At 46.1% G+C, this 20889-nt stretch overlaps 1 protein-coding gene across 2 annotated transcripts in view; it reads right to left on the bottom strand.

The window, feature by feature from the left end:
- The window catches only part of GNB5 (G protein subunit beta 5), a 34344-nt gene extending 14005 nt beyond the window's left edge, over nt 1–20339 (bottom strand). For both annotated transcript variants that reach the window (XR_008699377.1, XM_055537949.1), the window contains exons 1-5: nt 20082–20339; nt 10579–10715; nt 6720–6761; nt 4673–4749; nt 278–410 (exon numbers count right to left, since the gene is read on the bottom strand). Coding sequence is in view for 1 of the 2 variants with exons in the window: in XM_055537949.1 (XP_055393924.1) it covers nt 278–410; nt 4673–4749; nt 6720–6761; nt 10579–10715; nt 20082–20193 (501 nt within the window). In the remaining variant the exon portion in view is untranslated. The remainder of the gene's footprint in view (nt 1–277; nt 411–4672; nt 4750–6719; nt 6762–10578; nt 10716–20081) is intronic.
- Between the last annotated feature and the right edge of the window lie 550 nt (nt 20340–20889).

Here is a 20889-nt window from a genome sequence, read left to right as displayed (position 1 = left end):
GATCACGGGGTTGCAAAGAGTCAACTAAAGCGACTTAGCCTTCTATATAAAATTATATATATATATATATATATATACATATATATATAATAGTACAGATAAAACCAGTAAGAAGCAATAGGAGCTTCCTCTTAGGGCCAACTGCTGGAGCGTACACATCCTCCTGTAAAGAGGGACACTGCAACAGTTTCCTCACCTGCACCCCCTCTTTAGTTCTCCACGACTGAACTTGCTCCCCTTGCAGGCTGGCCCACCATCACCCAGGCCCCTGCTTTACCTGCATGTCAGAGTTGGTGAAGCTGCAGGCCGACAGGTAGTTGGTGTGCATAGCAACAGACTTCTTTTTGGCAGCCATGTTTTCATTTTTGTCGAACGTCAGTGGGTACACAGAACATTTATTATCCAAACCACTGGCAGGGAAAGACAGAAGTGTTAAATGTTAATATAGGGCGATAGAACATGTGTATACTTTCTCATTCACACAGACTTTCAAAATGTTTTCCTTTGGCAGTATTATATGTTGTAACCTATCCCTAAACTTTTACTTTGAATATTTTAAAATGGATAGTAAAACTGAAAGAAAAATAGTACAACGAACTCCCAGATCCCTTCACATGGATTCGCTAACTTAACATTTTGTTGCATTTGTGGGAGCAAATTCTGAACCATTTGAATGCAAGTTGCAGATATGACATACTACATCTAAATACTTCAATCTGCAAATTACATCTCCTAAAAATAAGACCATTCCTTTATAATCACTAACTCATTATCACATCTGAGAAAACTAACAAAAATTCCGTAACACCATGTAGTAAGCCATCCATATTCAATTTCCCAACTATCTCAAGGATCCAGAGCCCAAATAGGTCTGCACATTACATTCTGTTTTTATATCTTTTTAAGATTTTTTAATGGAGAAGGAAATGGCAACCCACTCCAGTATTCTTGCCTGGAGAATCCCAGGGACAGAGGAGCCTGGGGGGCTGCAGTCCATAGGGTCGCAAAGAGTCGGACACGACTGAGAGACTAAACAACAACAACAACAAGATCTTTTAATGGAGGACAGACACAGTTTTTGACTGTTTATAATGAGAGACTTCATTAGGTCAGTTGTCTTACAGAATGTCACACAGTCTGGATTTGTCGTGTTGGGAATGGCTACCCACTCCAGTATTCTTGCCTGGAGAATTCCATGGACAGAGGAGGCTGGTGGGCTACAGTCCATGGAGACACAAAGAGCTGGACACGACAGAGCCACGAACACTTTCACTTTTATTAATGTTAGATTTAAGTATAACATTTTTAGCAATAATATAAATGTGATATATAAAGGTGATACTGTGTATTTCTTTCCTACTGCTTCACTTTAGGAGGCTTGCCATGCCTCTCATCCCAAGATTGGTGGTGCCAACTTTGATTACTTGGTCAAAGTGGGGACCACAAGATCTTTCCACAGTAAGGGTGACTTGCTGGTGATTACAAGCATACCTTGCTCTACTGCATTTTGCATTTTTTACAAATTGAAGGTTTGTGGCGACCCTGCCTCAAGCAAGTCTATCAGTGTAAGTTTTCCAACAGCAATTTGTTCACTTCATGTCTCTGTGTCACGTTTTGGTAATTCTCACAATATTACAAACTTTTTCATTGTTATTACATGTTTTATAGTGATCAGTGATCTCTGATGTTACTACTATAATGGTTTAGGAATGCCACAAACTGTGCCCATTTACAATGGTGAACTTTATCAATAAATGCTGCATGTGTCCTGACTGCTCCACCGCTCAGCTGTTCCTCCATCTCTCGTCCTCCCCTCAGGCCTGCCTATTTTCTGAGACACAACAATAAAGAAATTAGGCCAATTATTAACCCTACAATGGCCTCCAAGTGTTTAAGTGAAAGGAACCGTCGCAAGTCTCTCACTAAATCAAAGGCCAGAAATGATCAAACTTAGTGAGGAAGGCATGTCAAAGCATTAAGATCCATTACTATCATCATTTCATGTGATGCTGAAATTATCCCAAATTTGGACACTGGGGGCCCCTTCAAGCGGGTCTTGTTTTCCATTTGATATGACTCCATTGATATGACTGAATGTTCCCTTGCTTCCTGGAACGAGGAAACACCTTCAGCTTGCTTTATTCTCTTCCTGCCCAGACCGACTCCAAGGAGCCCTGCTTCTATTTAGTGGGGAATGACATTTGGGAGGGGTACTCTCTTCTGAGGCCCTGTGCCTTTCTAATTGCTTGGAGGTACAGGTGTAGGCCTGGCTAGTTTATGACCAGTGACTGGCCTTGGCAAGCTTGTTTATAGATCATGTGGGTGAGAACGATTGGCACTTGGCTGTGACAACGGACAAGCATGCTCCAGACTGGGCTTCCCTAACCCTCGGGGTGAAATATGTTCTATTCTGAAGCTTCAGGGTCATTGCTGTAGCTCTGCTGGGATACTCACACTTAGGATTAGTTGTAATGCTGTGCGAAGCAGAAAAGTTCTGCAGTGTGATGCAAGAAGAAGGAAGGCCATGCAACTTCACAGGGAGGGCATGACTGGGCGCTCCACGCTTAGACCCCTCCTGGACTGTGCCCTGTGCATCTCCTTCTTTGGCTGGTTCTAATTTGTATCCTTTCACTGTGATGAAACTGTGAGCGTTAAGTATAGCACTTTTCTGAGTTCTAGTTAATTACTGAGCCTGATGGTAATTTTGGGGCATGACCCTGTGCCTATGTGAAGTTGAGGAGAGTCTAGTGGGGGTTATGCCGTGTAACTGCTGAGCTGTCTGAATTCCTTCACACCTACCTTATAACTGTGTCATATGTATATAAATGTGTTAAACATGTATGTGTGTTCACATCTATATTTATACCTATATCTTTTATTGTCCCTTCACATCCTTTTAGGAAGTATATGGGTATACAGTTTACATAAATATTGCCATCCAGTTATAAAATGATACAATATACCTTTGAGTTATTTAAAAAATGGGAAAATATGAAATGCATGTATGTAAGCAGGGTCTCCAGAGGGATCTCAGCAAGTGGAGAGAGTGGGAAGTTGCCCCCAAACAACGGTCTAGACAGAGAAGATGTGGGGAGTGATGGCTGGGGTGACCCTGGCTGGAGAAGGCTCCAAAGTTTTTGCTTGGAGGTCCAGCATTTTCATATTTGAAATAAAACCCTTTTCTCTTGATTATAAAAATAACATATGCTTAAAAAAAACTGAAAATAGACAAAATTGTGACAAAGAGAAAAACACCCATAGTCTCAACATCCAGGAGAACTACAATTGCATTTTGGTGTAGTTCATTATGAAAGGTTGTTGTTGAATCACGCGAATACACCGGGATTCTTGGCCCCCGGAGGAGAAGAATTCAATCCGGGGCCAGAGACGAGGCTTGATCGCTCAGAGCTTTTGTGTAATAAAGTTTTATTAAAGTATAAAGGAGATAGAGAAAGCTTCTGACATAGGCATCAGAAGGGGGCAAAGAGAGTACCCACTTGCTAGTGTTAACAATGAGTTTATATAATCCAAAGAATGTCTGGAGGTTGTAAAGACCTCACCACACCTACTCCCATAATTTACATTTTAAGATAATACTGTCCTCAGGCAAAATACATCCTAGTAAAGACCAGGTCTACTCCCATAATTAACATTTTAAGATAACAGAAGGTTGAATCCAAAGACTGTCCTTAGGCAGGATACATTATTGTTAAATAATCCTAAGGAATGTGGAGAAAAAGAAAAAAAGCTTGTCCTTTCTTCCTCCTTGAGAATTCCAGACCCCTCTCTCCTTGGGGACCCCTAGACTCCCTATCAACCTGCCTAGGAACAGACTCTCTCAATTACAGCCCTTATGCTGATGCTTCTTCTCTAAATATGGCTGAGCTCCTACTATAGAAATACTTTGAATGGTCCAGAATTAACACAAGGACAGGGAATTATAGTGCAATTCTCACTGCCAACTCTGTTAAACTGAGCACAAGAAAAACAAATTAAGGCACAATATTCCTATTACTCTTGATGCTCTTTTCACTTACTGTCATTAAGATTTTCCTTTTTAACAGCTGCATAATTCAATTCATGGACCACCAATCACTTAATTTCCTTTGGTGGGCATATTGTTTCCCCTTTTTTTGCTTTATTTTAAATAACAATACAATAAATGTTATCGCTCATATTTTTTTTTCTATATTTCTTTCTTTCAAACAAGTTCTTAGACATGGAATCACTAGATCAATGGTCATAAATTTTTCAAGACTTTGAATACATATTACCAACATGCTTTCAAAAGTATCTGCACAAATTTGTGGTCCCTGCCAACAGCATCTGAGAGCAGAGAGAATAGATTTAAAATTTTTTTTAAAGTGTTTGGTTGATTCTTTTTTTTTTATATAAATTTATTTATTTTAATTGGAGGCTAATTACTTTACAATATTGTATTGGTTTTGCCATACAGCAACATGAATCCACCATGGGTGTACATGTGTTCTGTAATGAAAATAAATTATGAAAGACATTCTGCAGTTTCTTTTTCCTTGATAAAATTCAAGGAGAATTACACAATGCTTAAGTAATCAACAAAAATTACAAGTTCTTATCTGTATGTTTTATTTATAGAACAGTGTTTTATGGCTAACAGGACATGTGAAAGGCTGCTGTCTCCCCTACTTACCCACATGCAATGGCACATCCCGAAGGGGCGTATGCACATGCCATCACCCACGTGCAGGGCATTGTGACTGCATGCTCCTGAAACACAGCACACACCGTGCTTAGAATAAATGAGGGCACTTCTACACAAATGTCAGCTTTCAACAAGTAAAATTGTTGCGGCATCTACCAAATTACATTCCAGTTGCAAAGGGGTTGAGACTGGTGAGGAGACTCAGCTCTCCAATAATCATCCAAACCTTATATCATATATTATATGAGTTAAAAATCTCACCTAGCAAAAAAATATCCTTAACATCTTCTTTCTTACTGCTATACCCCCCCTGTTGTTCTGAATGAATATTGGGGCTCATTTTCTTTGAAAAGACTATCCAAATTTCATTTCAGATATATATGTGTGTGTATATATATATATATACACACACACTTCATCTTATTTACTCAGATGCTATTTTTAAAACATACTCTTGAAAACCTAATCTTGACTTTTTATATGTGTAAGTTTGTTTACTTGCGAGTGAGTATATGATAGCCTCTGTCCCCTGTGGGTCCTAAACCATTCCAGGCAGGAGTGTGGGTGAGGGTGGGGAGGGGGAGTGGAGGGAGAAAAGGGAACTAGTAAAATGGAAGCATTAAGAGGACATCAAAGTCCTCAGATTCTGGCTGGGGTCTGAGTCACCCATATTCTGCATACACAGATAGGCCACCAAGGCACACTTAAAAAACTTCTGAGTCTGTGGCCTTACTTCCCTGGGAGCCCTGGGCCCTGGTTCCAGTCCCAACACCAGGGATACATGTAGCCTCACACAGGCTGGCCATCTGATCTACCTCAGTTTCCCTCTCTACCTGGCGAGGGAGAAGATGGGACTAGATAGTTTCTAAAGCACATTCAAGCGCTGGTCTTCTTTCCTGTTATGATCCTCTGTGTTTTTGTGGGGATACATTGGCCCTGATACTCCTGTCAAGATTCTGCTGTCACTCCCAGTCTAGCAGCCCTTTGGACACCATGAATAGCCTCAGGGTGTCACCAAGGAGGTGAGGTGGCCACTCTCAGCACAGGGCATGCAGCCCTTCTGCTGACCAGCAGTGACGACATGCCCTGCCAGGGGCCTCCAGTGGCAACACCACAACTCCCCAGAAACCAGGCAGCATGTGCTTTCCGCCATGCTAAGGCTTCAGTGGAAGGATCCCCACTCCCCTGCTCCTGAAGATGCTGAGGAGTGCTGGGAGAGGCAGGGTGAAATATAGGGAAGCCCTCTGCAAACTGCTATATTGTCATCTTTGTCATTCCCCAGGGGCGTGACCATTTAGGACTTTGCTCTACAAGATGGTTCTTGACCAGACCAACTGCCCATTATGACATTTCATGAACATGTTCAATAATGCACAATAAGGATGCTGTTGAGACAGATTTCTTTTTTTATACAGTGAAAGGGACACTGTCTTTCTAAGTAACTACTGGAGTCCATATTTAATATACAGTACTTGTTACCGTAAATGCCAACACAATGCGGGCACGCAAGCTCACCTACACACAGATTCTGCCCTTTCCGTTTAGTTAATAGTCTAAACTTAGGCCTCCTTTGGAGCAGTGCATGTCTATGCCAGACTTGCAAGGGGCTCAGACTCCATGGCACCCCCATAAAGTGCAGCTTAATCCCACTGAAGTCTCAGCTCCCCACCCACCATGGAGTCTAGTGGGAGACAGAGATGGAAGAGAAGACTGGGGATCTGGTATCTCTTCTCATCAATCAGAAGAAAAATCATCAATGCAGTAGCAAGTGTGAATGGGACAAGCTTCTGGGCTACACTCTTTCCTGTTTCCATGTCAGCCTCCTCATGCTCTTTTCCGGGCCAAGGGCTGGATTTGAGAGGAATGAATGCTACAGTGGGCTGCTGAGCCATCTGAACACAGATGGGCTTTCGTGGCATTTACACCTCCAAGTAGGCTCCTGAGGGGCAGGGCAACCACTAGGGCAATGCTTGGAGAGGATGAGGACAGGACTGGGATTCTGGAGTGCCTCAATCCGCCGGGGACAATGCCTTACCTTGTTAGTGGTGAAGGAATCCCACACGATCACTTTCCCATCCTGGAGGAAAAGAGTAAAGAGTTCAACAAACTAGTGATTACCACTGGGGAGATGGTGGGGGCAGGGGCAGCATAGGGGTGGGGAGGGAGAGGTACAAACTGTTACACTGCTAGATGCCAGGGGCTGGGGGTGGGGAGTTAAGTGTTTAACAGGATAAGTTTCAGTTTAGGAAAGTGAGAAATTTGGGAGATGGATAAGGGTGAGAGTTGCACAACCATGTGAGTGTACTTGGTGCCACTGCACTATGCAGCTAAATCTGGTTAAAATAGTATGTTTTATATTATGTGACTTTTACCACCATAAAAAACATTTAAAAAAGAGGTACAAACCGTTACGTATAATATATTGTACAACATACAGAATATAGCCAATATTTGTCATAACTATAAATGGAGCATACAACCTTTAAAAACTGTACCTCACTATACTGTACACCTGTAACATATAATATTGCATATCAACTACACTTCAAGAGAAACAAAACAAAAACAAAAAAGAGTAAACAGTTTAAGAATTGACAACAAGACTTAACAGGTGAACTGCTCAGAACCGCTTGGAAAACCTGAGCAAGTGTCTGGACAATCAAGACCCTACAATGCACCCTTGAGGAAACAGGAATAGATGGGGCTACACTTCCCAGCCTGGTGCAAGGCTCAGTTCTAAACCCTGCATCCCTTGCATAGATACAATGACAGAAAGCAATGCTCAGACACTTTTTTCCTACCATTTATAAACCAAGCACAAACTGCTGGTAAACTCTCATCACCACCATACCCTGAATGTCAGTGAGTTACACAGGGATGAGGTAATCCTGAAATGACCTTCAGATGCCTAACAGCCACTAACAGTCTCCGTTTCCTCACCCTCCCCACCAGTCTCTCCTCTCTACCACTCACCTTGGAGTCCACATTCCCGTAGGACTGTATAAGAACCTCACCCCACTCCTGGTCTCCCTACCCCGTGTGGAAGCTGTGGAGCAGTTCTGAGATCAGTCTGACTTCTCCAGGTGCTCAGGAACATCCCCTACCCTGACGTTTCACACCTACCACACCTATGCCACAAACATGGGACTCAACCTATGATGGTGGGGACCCCCGTGGGCAGCTGTTTAGGAAACGCAGAGCACTCCCACTTGAGCTCTGGGCTGGCGATGCCACGGACAACGTGGCCATGTTCACTGCAGCCCTTGCTGCGGCCCTCACCGGGGGTGTGGGCAGGGGCTATGATCTCATCCATATAATACAAACTCACCAGAGATAAACCCACATGAGCCCCAGTCCCTACAGCGCAGTCATCTGCCCAGAACGTGGTGTGCGGGTGGTCCGGGCCCCCAGGCTCCGGCCAGCAGTGGAGGAGAATGGCCGAGTAGATTTCCTCCAGCACATGGGTGGAGGATGTGCAATCCTCAGGGATGGAGAATCTGCAGCCTCTATGGTGGGCTGGATTTTTTATTAATCACTCAAGCCATCTGGAGCCAAATCTGGTGAGTGAGGCAGATGCCACTTAGGGACACCAGCAAGGTCTGATGAACTAAAGTGACACAGCAGCTTGCTTCACTTCATCTGATGCTGAGATCACGCTGCGTGGGCCTGAGGAGTCATGGTCAAGGTCAAAGCTGGCAGCTCGGAGTCTTTTAAGACTCCTAAGCACGTTGGTTCTAGTCTAATTTCTCCGACTAAAGGCCCAAACACAACATTTGGGTGGATTAGATAACAGAGCAGAGAAGAGAGCTGGGGGTGGGGTGGGGTCTGGAGCTCCTGCTTGCTGGGGTTGGGGTAGAGACTCGGTGTATCGCCCAAGTCAGCGCTCCCTTCAGAGGCTTCCTCCAGCGCACAGGTGGCCTGCCTGGCCCCACCACCCACCCACTGTGTACTCTGGAGAGACAGAGGCACCCGTGAGGCTAAAATCAGTCTCAGAACTAAATGTGGTCCCCCCATGAGCACAGATGTATACACCAGGGGCCTATGTACCTGGAGAGACTGAGCCTACCCCAACCCCACCCACACAGTCAGGCGGATTAATCTGCCTTTTAGGGGAGAAAGGCTGCTCTGAGTCACTCAGAGTCTGTTCCAGGGCCCTTCTGCTGCTCCCCACCTCCACCCACCTCCAGACGCCCTCTGCAGTCCGGGTGGATGGATGGCGTGAGTCAGCGGTGCCGATGCAGCCCTCCTTCCCTCCCTCCCTCTCTAGTAAGAGCGGTACAGAGCGACAGAAACCCAACATATGGTGTTCTTTTAAGGATTAAAAAAAGTCTAAAAGGCTAGGCAGCAACACAGACATCTGAACAACCCCTTTGTAAAATGGAGCATTTGGGAAAAATAAGCCTGGAAAGAAATGCTCTAAAATAATACTGACTATGACAGGGTTGTAGGAGTAAAAACTTCTCTTTGCTCTCATTTCCAGTAAAATACATAACCAATAAATTAAAAAGCACATGCAATGTGATATACTAGATCTGTAGGTAATACAGGAGATTAATAACACCTGTCCTATACTGTACTGACATGGATATTAGAGCTCATGGGTTATTTAGAATATGTACCTCCCTGGTGGTTCAGATGGTAAAGAACCTGCCTGCAATGCAGGAGACTCAGATTAGATCCCTGGGTTGGAAAGATCCCCTGGAAAAGGGAATGGCTACCCACTCTAGTATTCTTGCCTGGACAGAGGAGCCTGACGGGCTATAGTCCATAGGGTCGCAAAGAGTCAGACAATGACTGACTGACTAACACTTTCCCTTTTCCCCCCACAGTTTTAATATTTATAAGGGCTATAAACAAAAATCAAATTTTCCTTTGAAAAAGCTGGACTAAAGGAAGTGGCAGGAGCCAGAAGCTATATCAGCCAAAAAAATATATGACCTCAGTGTGTGGTTCAATGCGTGTAACACCAATATAGACATAAAAAGCACTAAGCGGTGTAGTCAGCCTCCTGAGAGACATGTCCTTGTCCAGGCCCCTCCCTCGTTATATCAGGGTTGGTCTGTGGGAACAGTGGTATACAGCAGAAGGGAGGGGATGTCACTGCTGAGGCCAGGTCATCAAACACAGCATGGCTTCTGCTTCTGTCTCCTTCTGTTGCTGTGGGAGGCCAGCTACCGCGTCATGAGCAGACCAATGGAGAGGTCCACACAGTCAGGAGCTAAGGCTTCCAGCCAAGAGCCAAGTGAGCGAGCCATCTTGGAAATGAACTTCTGCCTTAGCTGACCTGTCAAATGACTGCATCCCCGACCAATGTATTGACTGGAACCTTGTGAGACACCATGAGCCAGAACCATCCCGCTGAGCTGCCCCTGATTACTCACTCTCAGAAACCATGTAAGATACCAAATACCCACTGATTAAGTTGCTAAACTTGGGGGAAATTTGTCATGCAGCAGTTTAATAAGTAATACATAGGATGCAAAATCAATGATGTGACCTATATAAGCTGAATGACAAAAATAATATTTCACAAAATACACAGTTTAAATGTGTTACTTAAGGTGTAAAAACACTAAACTCTTAAGCTGAAAGTAGCCACGGTGGCACTTCACTTATGCCCTCAACTTGGGGGAGAAAAACATCCTAATTTAAAGATGGTTTCCCTTACAAATAAGACCATGAAATATGCTCAGGAAGAAAAACTTTTGAATGGTTTGTCAAACAGAGTTTATAATATTTTAGTTACTGCCAACTGCAAATCTACCCAAATTAGTTAAGTTCTCAAGCATGCCAGAGAATTCTTAACGAGGTAACTTGTGCCCTTTGACTTCAGCTCCTTCCTTCAGCTTTACAATCAGAAGCATGCCCACCATCACCTGATGGGTGTGACGTACCTGAGAGGAGCTCACGAGCCTCCTCTTATCCTTGCACCAGTCCATGCACAGAACCTTGTTCCCGTGGCCTTTGAGGGTCCTTCTGGTCTTCATGACAAACTGCCCCAGGGCCTCCACGCGCTCGGCCACCTGGTGTACTGCAAGGACAAGGCGCACTCAATCCCGTGACCAAGGACCAGGTCTGAGCCACACACTGAACAGGAGGCTGTCAGGGCTCTTCCTCCTGCACTTTACCCTCAGGACTCGAGAAGCTCTCTCTTTCAGGCTCAGCCCCCATAGTTCAGTGGCTGAAGAATCTGCCTGCATTGCAGGAGACACGGCAGACACAGGTTCCATCCTGGAGTCGGGAAGATCCCCTGGAGGAGGAAACGGCAACCCACTCCAGTATTCTTCACTGGAGAATCCCATGGACAAAGGCGCCTGGCAGGCTACAGTCCAAAGGGTCACAAAGAGTTGGACACAACTGAGCAACTAAGCACACACAAAACACAGAAGGTAGAGACATGTTGTCATTTTCTGTGGGTTTCAGACTCTATGTTTATAACTTATGTAATATCATATATCAACTATGCTTCATTAAAAAAGACCCTGTGTGTTTCAAAGCACTTGCATCCATATATGCATGCTGAGGGACTGAGGAAAGGACTGCCTGCTATCTGCAAAGCTTAACACAGAATCCTCCCACTGAAAGGCCACAGCTCTGTGACGCGGGGGGAGGCAGTGGAGTGAGGTCGCTACTCCCATTGATGGGCGAGGAGGCTGAGGCTCACAGAGGTTATCCGGCTAATACCAGTTCATACAACTAACTGGGAGCGAAGAAGGGGCTTCTGGCTCTCTCACTGACTCCTTTCTAGCCACAAGGACAAGTGACCTTACAGAAACTGCCCCATCGGGTGCCGGGATGTGCCTCCACCTGCTCAACAGCAGGCCCTGTGTGTCTTCTCTGGTCCCCCCACGCCTGGCTCAGGCCTGGGATGTGGCTGGTGTCCCCTCCACATGCTGCTGGAAAGAACGAATTGACCAACCCAGCAAACAGTACCCCATGGATTTACTGAAAACTTACAGTGCCGGCAGAGATCAAGGCAACATTCTACAGGTCTGAACACATGAGGTGCAGGAGGTATGTACACCAGGAAGATGCTCCAAAAAGCAATCCTTCAGGGGCTGGGACCACAGCCTTTATCGTGAGGCTTAGGGAGAGCTTTTGAGGGGCTTTTAGAAATGCAGTCAACTGAGGAGTCTTAGAAGGAGACAAGTTCACGTGAAACAGCAGAAAGGGCCCCAGAAGCCATCCAGTCCATCCAGTCATCGAGGGGGTGGGGGAATCACACGACATCCACCCCTTGCTGTGCTTGCCTCCCCCTTCCAGGTTAGAGGCTGTGCCCGGGCTCCTCACTTCATCTCTGTTGCTCTCTCCTCCACACCTCTCAGCTGGGCCTTTTTTCAGGCAGGTGGGGAGGAGAGAAGGGGGTTATTCTAAGCCAGGGGTCAGCCCCAGGAAAGGTGTAGGTCTTGGTACAGACAAAGCATCCGGGGTGGAGAGGGACAAGGCACTGGCCCCTTCCTTCCTCACTGGGGAAGTGCCCACCTCCCTTGCGGGAAGCCCGGACCGAGGGCCTGACTCTGCAGTAAGCCCTGTGACAACAGTGCCCTCCTGGGGAAACCCTTCCTTCTTCCCTCCCCTCTTCCCTTCCTTCTCTCTAAACACTTCCGTGTATAGTTCCCCAAAGCAAGGAACTTTCTTATATAACTATGATGATCAGTCAGAGAACAGACACAACCCTATGTCTAATCTATAGACCTTACTGAGACGTTCTCCATTGTCCCAACGATATCTCTATAGCAAAAGAAAACCTAAGATCACATGTTGCATTCAGTGGTCATTTTCTTTTGTCTCCAGTGATTTTGTTCCCGAGCTGGGTTTGTCTGAGGCTTCTTCCAAATGAGCTTTGGGTAAAGGACACTGGCAGGAACACTGCGGACCAGCGATGAGGTCCTCCCCATGCATCTCCCCCACCAGGAGGCATCTGCTGTCTGCTGGTCCATCCCCGGCAGTGTTTACTCTGATCACCTGGTCAAGGTGGCATCTGCCATGGTGCTCCACTGTACAGTTACCATTGTGCCTTTTGTCATGAAAAAGTACTTTGTGGGGATGTACTCTGAGAGCACGTACATATCATATTACCCCTCAAACTTGAATATCCACTTTTAATATCCATTAATGATTCTTGCTTGCACCTGATTATTACGACAGCTGGAAAGTGGTGACTTTTCTAAATCATTCCTTCTGCAGTTTTCAGTTGGCCTTCTAGTATACAGAGGAAGGTTCCCTCTTCCCCAGTGTATTTATTCATTTATTTACATTAGTAGGGAACTCATGGATTCTCACTTAATTCAAGAGGTTATAATCCTTTGCTACCATTTATTTTGATGCCCAACTGGGCCCTGATTTGCTCAGTGGGAGCCCCATCAAGCAGGTTCCAGAGACCTTCCCACACAACCCCATCATCCTCTGAGAGCATCTTCTGGCAGGCTCATGCAGGTCCCCCCCATGCCCTGGCCCCAGAGGCAGCCACTTCTCCAAGAAGTCTTGGTTTCTTTCAGTTGTCCCATTTTTTATGATGAAAGAAAAGAGTGCGCAGGTTAAAAGTCTTTGTGAAAACCCAAGTTGTTAAAAGTGCTTGCTAAACTATAAAATGCTACATGAATGGACAATTAAAACACCATCGCTTCTGCTAAAACACCGCATTTTTTATTGCCACAAACAGCACATTAGTTTTTTATGGCAATGTTCTTCACAAAAACACACTGAATGCAATTTAAAAACAGACTGAAGTTTTCTAATTTTTTACAAGCCTTTTACACAAGCTTGCCCCAGAGCTGTGAGCATATCCTAGTTGGTATTTCACTTTGAAACTTCATATCTGTACTAGCGCTGCTTCCCTCAGTTCGGCATTAGGGCAATCCTAGCCATTCAAAGTCCCTCTTATCAAAAAAAGACTCACCAACCAAAATGGGGTCTCCTTACATAACATGAATTTGAACACACTCCAACTTATTAATTATTTTTTCTCATGACATTTTCTCTTCCTATACACAGATTCGCTCCCAACCCACTCTATCCTGCTTCTATCTGCCAAATCTCACATTCACTAAATTCGAGTTAAAAAAAAATTTTTTTTTAATGAAATTAAAAACAAAAACCTGGAAATGAGCTGACTATGTCCTGTAAATCATTTGTGGGAGCTTGGTTCAGGGCAGATGGGGTTTCTCCTTTGCCTTCTGATGAACTACCCCTTCAGGATTTAACTTTTTCTTGAAAAACAAAAAAGAAAAGAAATGATGAAGACAACCCGCTGGTTTCTATAATAAGAACTTCTAGAATATAATGATAACCTGTGAAGAAATTCGTCTGGAAGGTAAGTGGCAGGAGGATGGGGAGCTTTCTGCTTGGATCTCCTTGGCTCATGCACTGGAGCAGAGCCGTCAGCAGCCTGGGCTCTGGGTCACAGCCCCGCGCAGCTGCTCCACATCCATGAGCAGGGGCTCGCCTTCCTGCAACCTCATTTTCCTCATGGGGTTGTTGGCAAGACTATTCCAGTCCGGCACAAAGGAAGCACGCTTAAAATATCCTTGAAAATGAACACTGTGAAATCAATGATTAATATAGAACATAAGTTTAAAGATGAGTGAGGGGTCTTAAACAGGAAAACAGAATTATTTTTTAAATGATCTTGATTAACTTCCTAAATTTTGTACCAATATACAGTTTCTGTGATGGCCACAATTTGGTAGAAGATGAAAGGAATCAAGTAAGAAAACTTAACCAAAGCTAATTTGTAAAAACTCATTCTGTCTCTACCCCAAGGCAAAATGGAGTGTATACAAAACCCTCAAACACCTGGATGGAAGGAAAATATTTACAATTACTTGCCTCACTTATGTTTGTAAGAGATTTTCTAATTGCCCCCAAACCATAAATTGGGCTTCCCTGGTGGCTCATATGGTAAAGAATCTGCCTGTAACGCAGAAGACATGGGTTTGATCCCTGGGTCAGGAAGATTCCCTAAAGAAGGAAACGGTAACCCACTCCAGGATTGTTGCCTGGGAAATCCCATGGACAGAGAAGCCTGGCGGGCTACATACGGTTCATGGCGTTGCAAGAAAGTCAGATATGACTTAGTGACTAAACAACAACAAAAACCATATATTAGCCACAGATAAAAAACCTCCTCTGAAATCCCGAATTAAAAGTTGGAAGGGTTAAATTATGGTAGAGCCTTTATGATGGAATAATATGTGATTTTAAATCATACTTTTAAATACTGACATTAAAAAGAACTATAAAAATGATACAAGGGGCTAGTCAATTCACTGGGTTAAATTAAAACTAGGCCCAAATGAAAAACCAACTCAAACTGTACCTGGGACAATTCCAAGCATGCTTATAAATATATACACAAAAGTGAAAACATAAGCTATAAAACACAAGCTACTAAACCTGGTTACCTCTGGGTGGTGGGCTTACGGATGATGTGTTTTTCTGTATTTCTGAATCTGCTACAGTGGCATGAGCTTATTATGACAGTCTTCTAGCAAGAGGAAGGGGTGGGGAAATGAAAGGCAGGTTTGCCTTCTGCTCCTTCTGACCGAACAGGCCACACACACAAGAGCCAGAAGCAGATTACTCTGCTGGGAAACTCACTTTTTTATGACCCAGTACACATAGCGTATTATTTCCTTAGAACACGGAAAAAGTCAATCAATAAATGTGCTTCAGACTAATCCAGAAATATGGTTTTCCTAACACGGGAACATCAGAATAGTCCAAGGCCCCAGCCATGGAGCTTTTGAGATAAAACCTTTCACAATGTTATATTTAGAACAGATAGAAAAGGGAATAGCATTGGGTGATAAACCCTGTGGTTTCCCATATTTTGCCTGGATTTGTACCTAGAGATGTTACATAAGTCTCTTTTTTTGAGTTACTCTGTTCCTAGACAAAAATAGAATCTTCCCTTAAGGGGCTGGAAACCTGCATGGAACCCCCACACAGGCCCACGAGGCCTTCACACATGTAGGCTGAAACGAACACAGCCTCCCTCTGGCTGTCTGCTTTCAGCCTGTCTTCCAGATCATTTGTCACTTTAATTTCAAATTAAGAACTCTTTAGAGTTGAACTCTCTCCTTTTTTTCCCCTTGATCTTAACTCTCATTCCAGTATTCACTTTTGATGACAAAAGCAGTAAATACACCAATGGGTATAAAGTTAAGAGTACCTCTACATCCCCCTCTACTCCCCTCTCTGGAGATAACATCTCCCATGCGTCCTGCCACACATTTAATGCATATACAAGCATCTCTTGTTTAAGTTAATAAGACCATGTTGTATACACTGTTGGGCACTTTGGTTTACTTACTTAATATTGACAACTTTCAATATACACACAGACTTAGTTTCCTTTCCCCTTTTTAATGTGAATCTCAGCTTTCTGAGAGATGGCCTAGCGTGGTGAGAAGGAGAGCTACTAGGAGCCTGGTGTCTACTCTGCATGTGCTCTGAGAGTAGCTGGATAATCTCTGGGAAAGCCCTAAGCCTTCGGCTGCTTCTTCATTCACAAGGAAAGGGGAGAGGGGTGTTGGAAGGGGAAGAAAACTTTTTGTGCTTGAAGACTGAGGTTGAAGCAGGTGACCCTGTAGTTTTAAGAGTTGTGTGATAGCCGCATCCCCCAAAGATGTTCACATCCTAATTCCCAGAACCTGTGAATATGCTAGCTTCTGCGGCAAAAGGGACTTTGACGATGTGATGAAGTTAGGGATCTTGAAATGGGAAGAGTATCCTGGATCATACAGGGGGGTCCAATGTAATTAATTACAAGAGTTCTTATAAGAGGGAGACAAGGGGTTAAAGTCAAAGAAAGAGATGTGATGACAGAAGCAGAGTTGGAGTTTTATGGAGCTACAAGCCAAGGCATGCAGGCAACCTCTAGAAGCTGGGAAGACAAGGAATGGACTCTGCCACAAAGCCTCAGAAGGAACGCAGCCCTTCTCACTGCTTTTAGACTTCTCACCTCCAGAACTGGTAAGAGAATAAATTTATGTTGCCTTAAGCCACTGTGTTTATGGAAATTTGTACAAAAGCAACATGAAACTAATATAAGCTGTCACCTCACGGTTCTAAAATGCCTGAGAATCAGGTGAGGAAGCACCTACTCAGGGGGGAAGGTCATCAGAAGGTCATGAGAAGGTGATGAAGGTGATGATGGGGAAAAGCAGGAGGGGCTGGAGGAGCGAGGGGAAAGGCAGGGCAGCGGCACAGGGCCTGGGGCTGTGGAGTTTGATGTAGGCTGGCTTCCCCTTAGGTCACTCGTAAGAACCACTTCCTGTAGTTAAGAGTTGGCCCAGGGTTTGACCTGGGGATGAGGGTCCAACAGTATGGATGCTGGTCTGAGGGTTAAAGGGAAGGGAGCTGAAGAACTGAATCTGGAATTAAGTCCACTTTCCTCCATGTTTATGCTCTAGTTTTGTTGTATTGACTTTTTTAAGGCAAGAATTTGGGCAAGGCAGAGCAAACAGAAGGCTGACCAACTGTTGCAGTTTGCCCAGGACTGAAGGTCTTCCCAGAATGCAAGGCTTTCCATTTTATAAAATCGAGAGTCCCAGGCGCACAAAGATGACTTGGTCACCTTGGCTTATGGCTTAAAGATCCTTCCCAGACCAGGACAGGGGCTAACAGGGTCACCTATAACAACACCAAAACACAAACACACACACACTCAGGAAGAGGCTGAGAGACTGAAAGTGGGAAGAGCCCAGCGACCCAAGATCAAGGAGATCTCTAAGGGAGAGGCTGCGGTCAGAGGAGCTGTGCTGTGATTCCAGGGGTCTGTGATGGTGTGAGGGGCCAGTGTCTGATGAGGGTCACCCTTGTGGATCCTGAAGACGCCAGGGATGGGACAGGGCTGAGAGTCAAAAGGAGGACTTGAGCCATGTGCCGAAGTCCTCAAGAAAGGAGGGAGCCTGGCTGGGAGGTCGGGAGACAGTAGAACAGAGGTGAGGGGAAGAGGGAGGTCAGCTGAATGCTCAGAGCCTCAATGGAGCAAGGGTTTAACACGAGAGTGAAGAGAAGTGGTCCAGAAGCTGCAGAGGGAATAAATGGGACCCTGGCCACATGATCTCTGATCTTTTCTACTCAAAAATTCTGCCATATACAGGTGGGGATAAATCCTTCTGCTGTGGGTTCATGATTTGACCCCCGTTTCTGAGAGCCCTGCATTTTGGGCAGAACAGGGGTTCCCTGTTGAAAAGCTGCATTGTAACCATCTCTCTGCCTCAGGCAATTTACCAGATTCACAGAAAAGGCTGAAAAATACCCCAGTGGGCAGCCTGTACTGTTGAGTAAAAGAGTTTCTAGAGAATGCTCTCTGCACTGAGCACTAAGGTATTTGGTAAAACAAACAAACAACAACAACAATAAAACAAATTGAAGTGAGGCTGGGCTGGAATCCCGGGTCCTGTACTTAGTAGCTGGGATCATTTGGTAAATCCTTTCACCTCTTTGGGCTTCCCTAGTGGCTCAGATGGTAAAGCGTCTGTCTGCAATGCAAGAGATCTGGGTTCAATCCCTGGGTTGGGAAAATCCCCTGGAGAAGGAAATGGCAGCCCACTCCAGTATCTTGCCTGGAAAATCCCATGGACCGCGGAGCCTGGTATGTTACCGTCCATGGGGTCGCAAAGACTCGGACATGGCTGAGCGACTTCACTTTCACCTCTTTATGCCTCAGTTTCCTCATCTGTAAAATGGAGACATCAGATGACCCAGAGGCACTAACACCATACTCGGGGCATCATCACTATTGTCTGTGGAGCACAGGAATTTGCAAAGGGAAATGGGACAGACCCATCAGCCATTCCCTACTTCTCTGATAACAGAACCCAACTTTGTTTGGGGATGGCAGCCTGCCCAGCTTACTTCCTTTCTCAGCCTCACTTGCTGTAGCCATGTGACCTAGTTCTGGCCCATGAGGTACAAAGAGAAATATGTTGGGGAGAAAGGAGGTTTATGAAAAAAACTTTTGCCTTCCTGAAAAGAAGGAGAAACAGAGGCTGGTGCCCACATTCCCCCTTCTTCCAGCCCTGGATACAAAGGTGATGTCTGACGCTGTGGCAGTTATATCATAATCACAAGGCAAACACGAGTGCCTTAAGTAGTGGAAAAAGAAAAGAAGCATGGGTTCCTGATGACACGCTGGGCACTTGAACCAAAGCAGGCGATTGCCTACCCTGATTCTTGTTAAGAAAAACAACTCCCAATTTACTTAATTACTTTGTTTGGGGATTATAGCTAATTGTAACTGAATATATTTCTAAAAGATATAGGGGCTCAGCTTAACTATTTAAAGGAGGCCCCTACAAAGGCACAACATATTTGAGATTCAGGTCATCTACTTCTATCAAGAGGTTTGTCAAAGAAAGGAATCAGGTGCTGAAGCACCTAGCACTAACCTCATTCTTTTTTTCCAAAGAGGATGCAGACAGGGTGGTACCAAAACGGCATGAGCACAATGCTTAGATGTGCCTGAGGGTGCCTTGGGAAGGTCCGGCTCAGCAGAGGACCTGCCACCCTCCGGGCTGAACAAGAAGCAGATAAAGCCACTTCCCCAAGCCTGGCCTTAGCCTAAGCCCCGACAGAGTAAAGGGACGCTGATTCCGCCAGGAATCATGTCACCGGGCTATTTAATTGCTCACTCATAAAAATCACAGAGCTGGTTCTGCATTACGGTCATGAGTAATAATGTAAATTTATTTAAGACTGCTGCTCCTCTTTTATGCCAACCACACCGCATCCAAACAAAAGCATCTTAACAACCTCAAATGAACTAAATGTTTGCGTTTGGTAAGCCCCTCTGCTTCCTTTCCCTGTTTCCACCCTCAGATTGGAAAAGTGAGATTTTAAATCCGAGTCTGGTTCCTTACAAAAGCAAAACTGAGAAAAAACAACAGTGATGCAGAAAGTAAAATGACAACCGAAAAAACCCCCAAACCAAACCCCAAACCAGGAGTTTCCCCTAGGCCGTGTCCACAAGAGCTCGGGGCGCTTGCCTCCCCTGACAACCCCCTACACCCCGCTCTGCTTGGGAACGGGAAGAATGAGATCAGTTTGCTTCGTCCAGGCAGGTGATGACGGTAACTGGTCCCACGATCCCCCGTCAGGAGGACAGCGGCCAGGAGCTGCTCCGCCCAGAGGCGGGCTGGCTTCCGCCAGCGGGCGGGGGGTTCTAAGAAGTGCTGGGAGCCCGCGAGGGTCCGGCTCGGGCCCCCCACAAGCGCATCCAGGGGATCGGGCTGCGTCTCAAGCGGCGCCGGGGCGCCGGGCCCTCAGCCAGGGCGGCGGCGCGGGCCTGACTCCTCCATTCTGCGCCCCCGCCCCCGGACCCGCCCCGCTGGTCTCCTTCCCACCGCCCGCCTCCCGGCGCGCAGCCCCCGCCGCGGCCCGCACTCACACTCCACGTCGTGCAGCTTGGCCCGCTCCTCCTCCAGTTTGCCCTTGAGGCTCTCGGCCTCGCTCTTGAGCGACGCCAGCGTCTCGTTCTCATGCAGCCCGTCGGCTGCCATCTTCGCGCGGGGACGCGGCGGGAAGGAAGCGGGGATGCGAGTTAGCGGGCGGCGGTGGCCGGGCCGGCTAGCGGGCGCCCAGCCGCCACCGGCGCAGCTCCAGTCGCCTCCCCGAGCGCGCCCCGCCCTCCGGCGCTTACGCCGCCGCTGAGAGCCCGGCTGCGGAGGCCTATCCTCCTCCCTCTCCGCGGGCCGCAAGAACAGCGCCACCTCCGCGCCCCCGCGCCCCGGCGCCCCCGCGCAGTGCCCCCGGCGACGCTAATGTTAGCGCACAGCCTGCCGGCACGCAGGAACGTTGTGCCCATTTTGCCGGTGGAAAAACCAAGGCTCAGAAGTGATATGCGACTTGCTGAAAGATGCGCAGTTAGTGAAGGCCAGGCTGGGATTCCAACCCAGGACTGCTCCTGCTCCTGGGAGTTTGGCGAAGTCCCAACGGTAGAGCCCTTCCAACGCCCCTTCCTCTCACCTCCCCTGTTTGGGACTTAATGTTTAGGTGTGCCTGAGGGTAAAATAGGAAAAGGAGTACGTCAAGACTGTATATTGTCACCCTGCTTATTTAACTTATATGCAGAGTACATCATGAGAAACGCTGGGCTGGAAGAAGCACAAGCTGGAATCAAGATTGCCGGGAGAAATATCAACCTCAGATATGCAGATGACACCACGGTTATGGCAGAAAGTGAAGAGAAACTAAAA

This window comes from Bubalus kerabau, chromosome 10, assembly GCF_029407905.1.
Source record: "Bubalus kerabau isolate K-KA32 ecotype Philippines breed swamp buffalo chromosome 10, PCC_UOA_SB_1v2, whole genome shotgun sequence".
In the NCBI taxonomy this organism is placed as follows: domain Eukaryota; kingdom Metazoa; phylum Chordata; class Mammalia; order Artiodactyla; family Bovidae; genus Bubalus; species Bubalus kerabau.
Note: the sequence above shows the minus strand (reverse complement) of the source record. Positions and strands in the feature narration are given on the sequence as shown.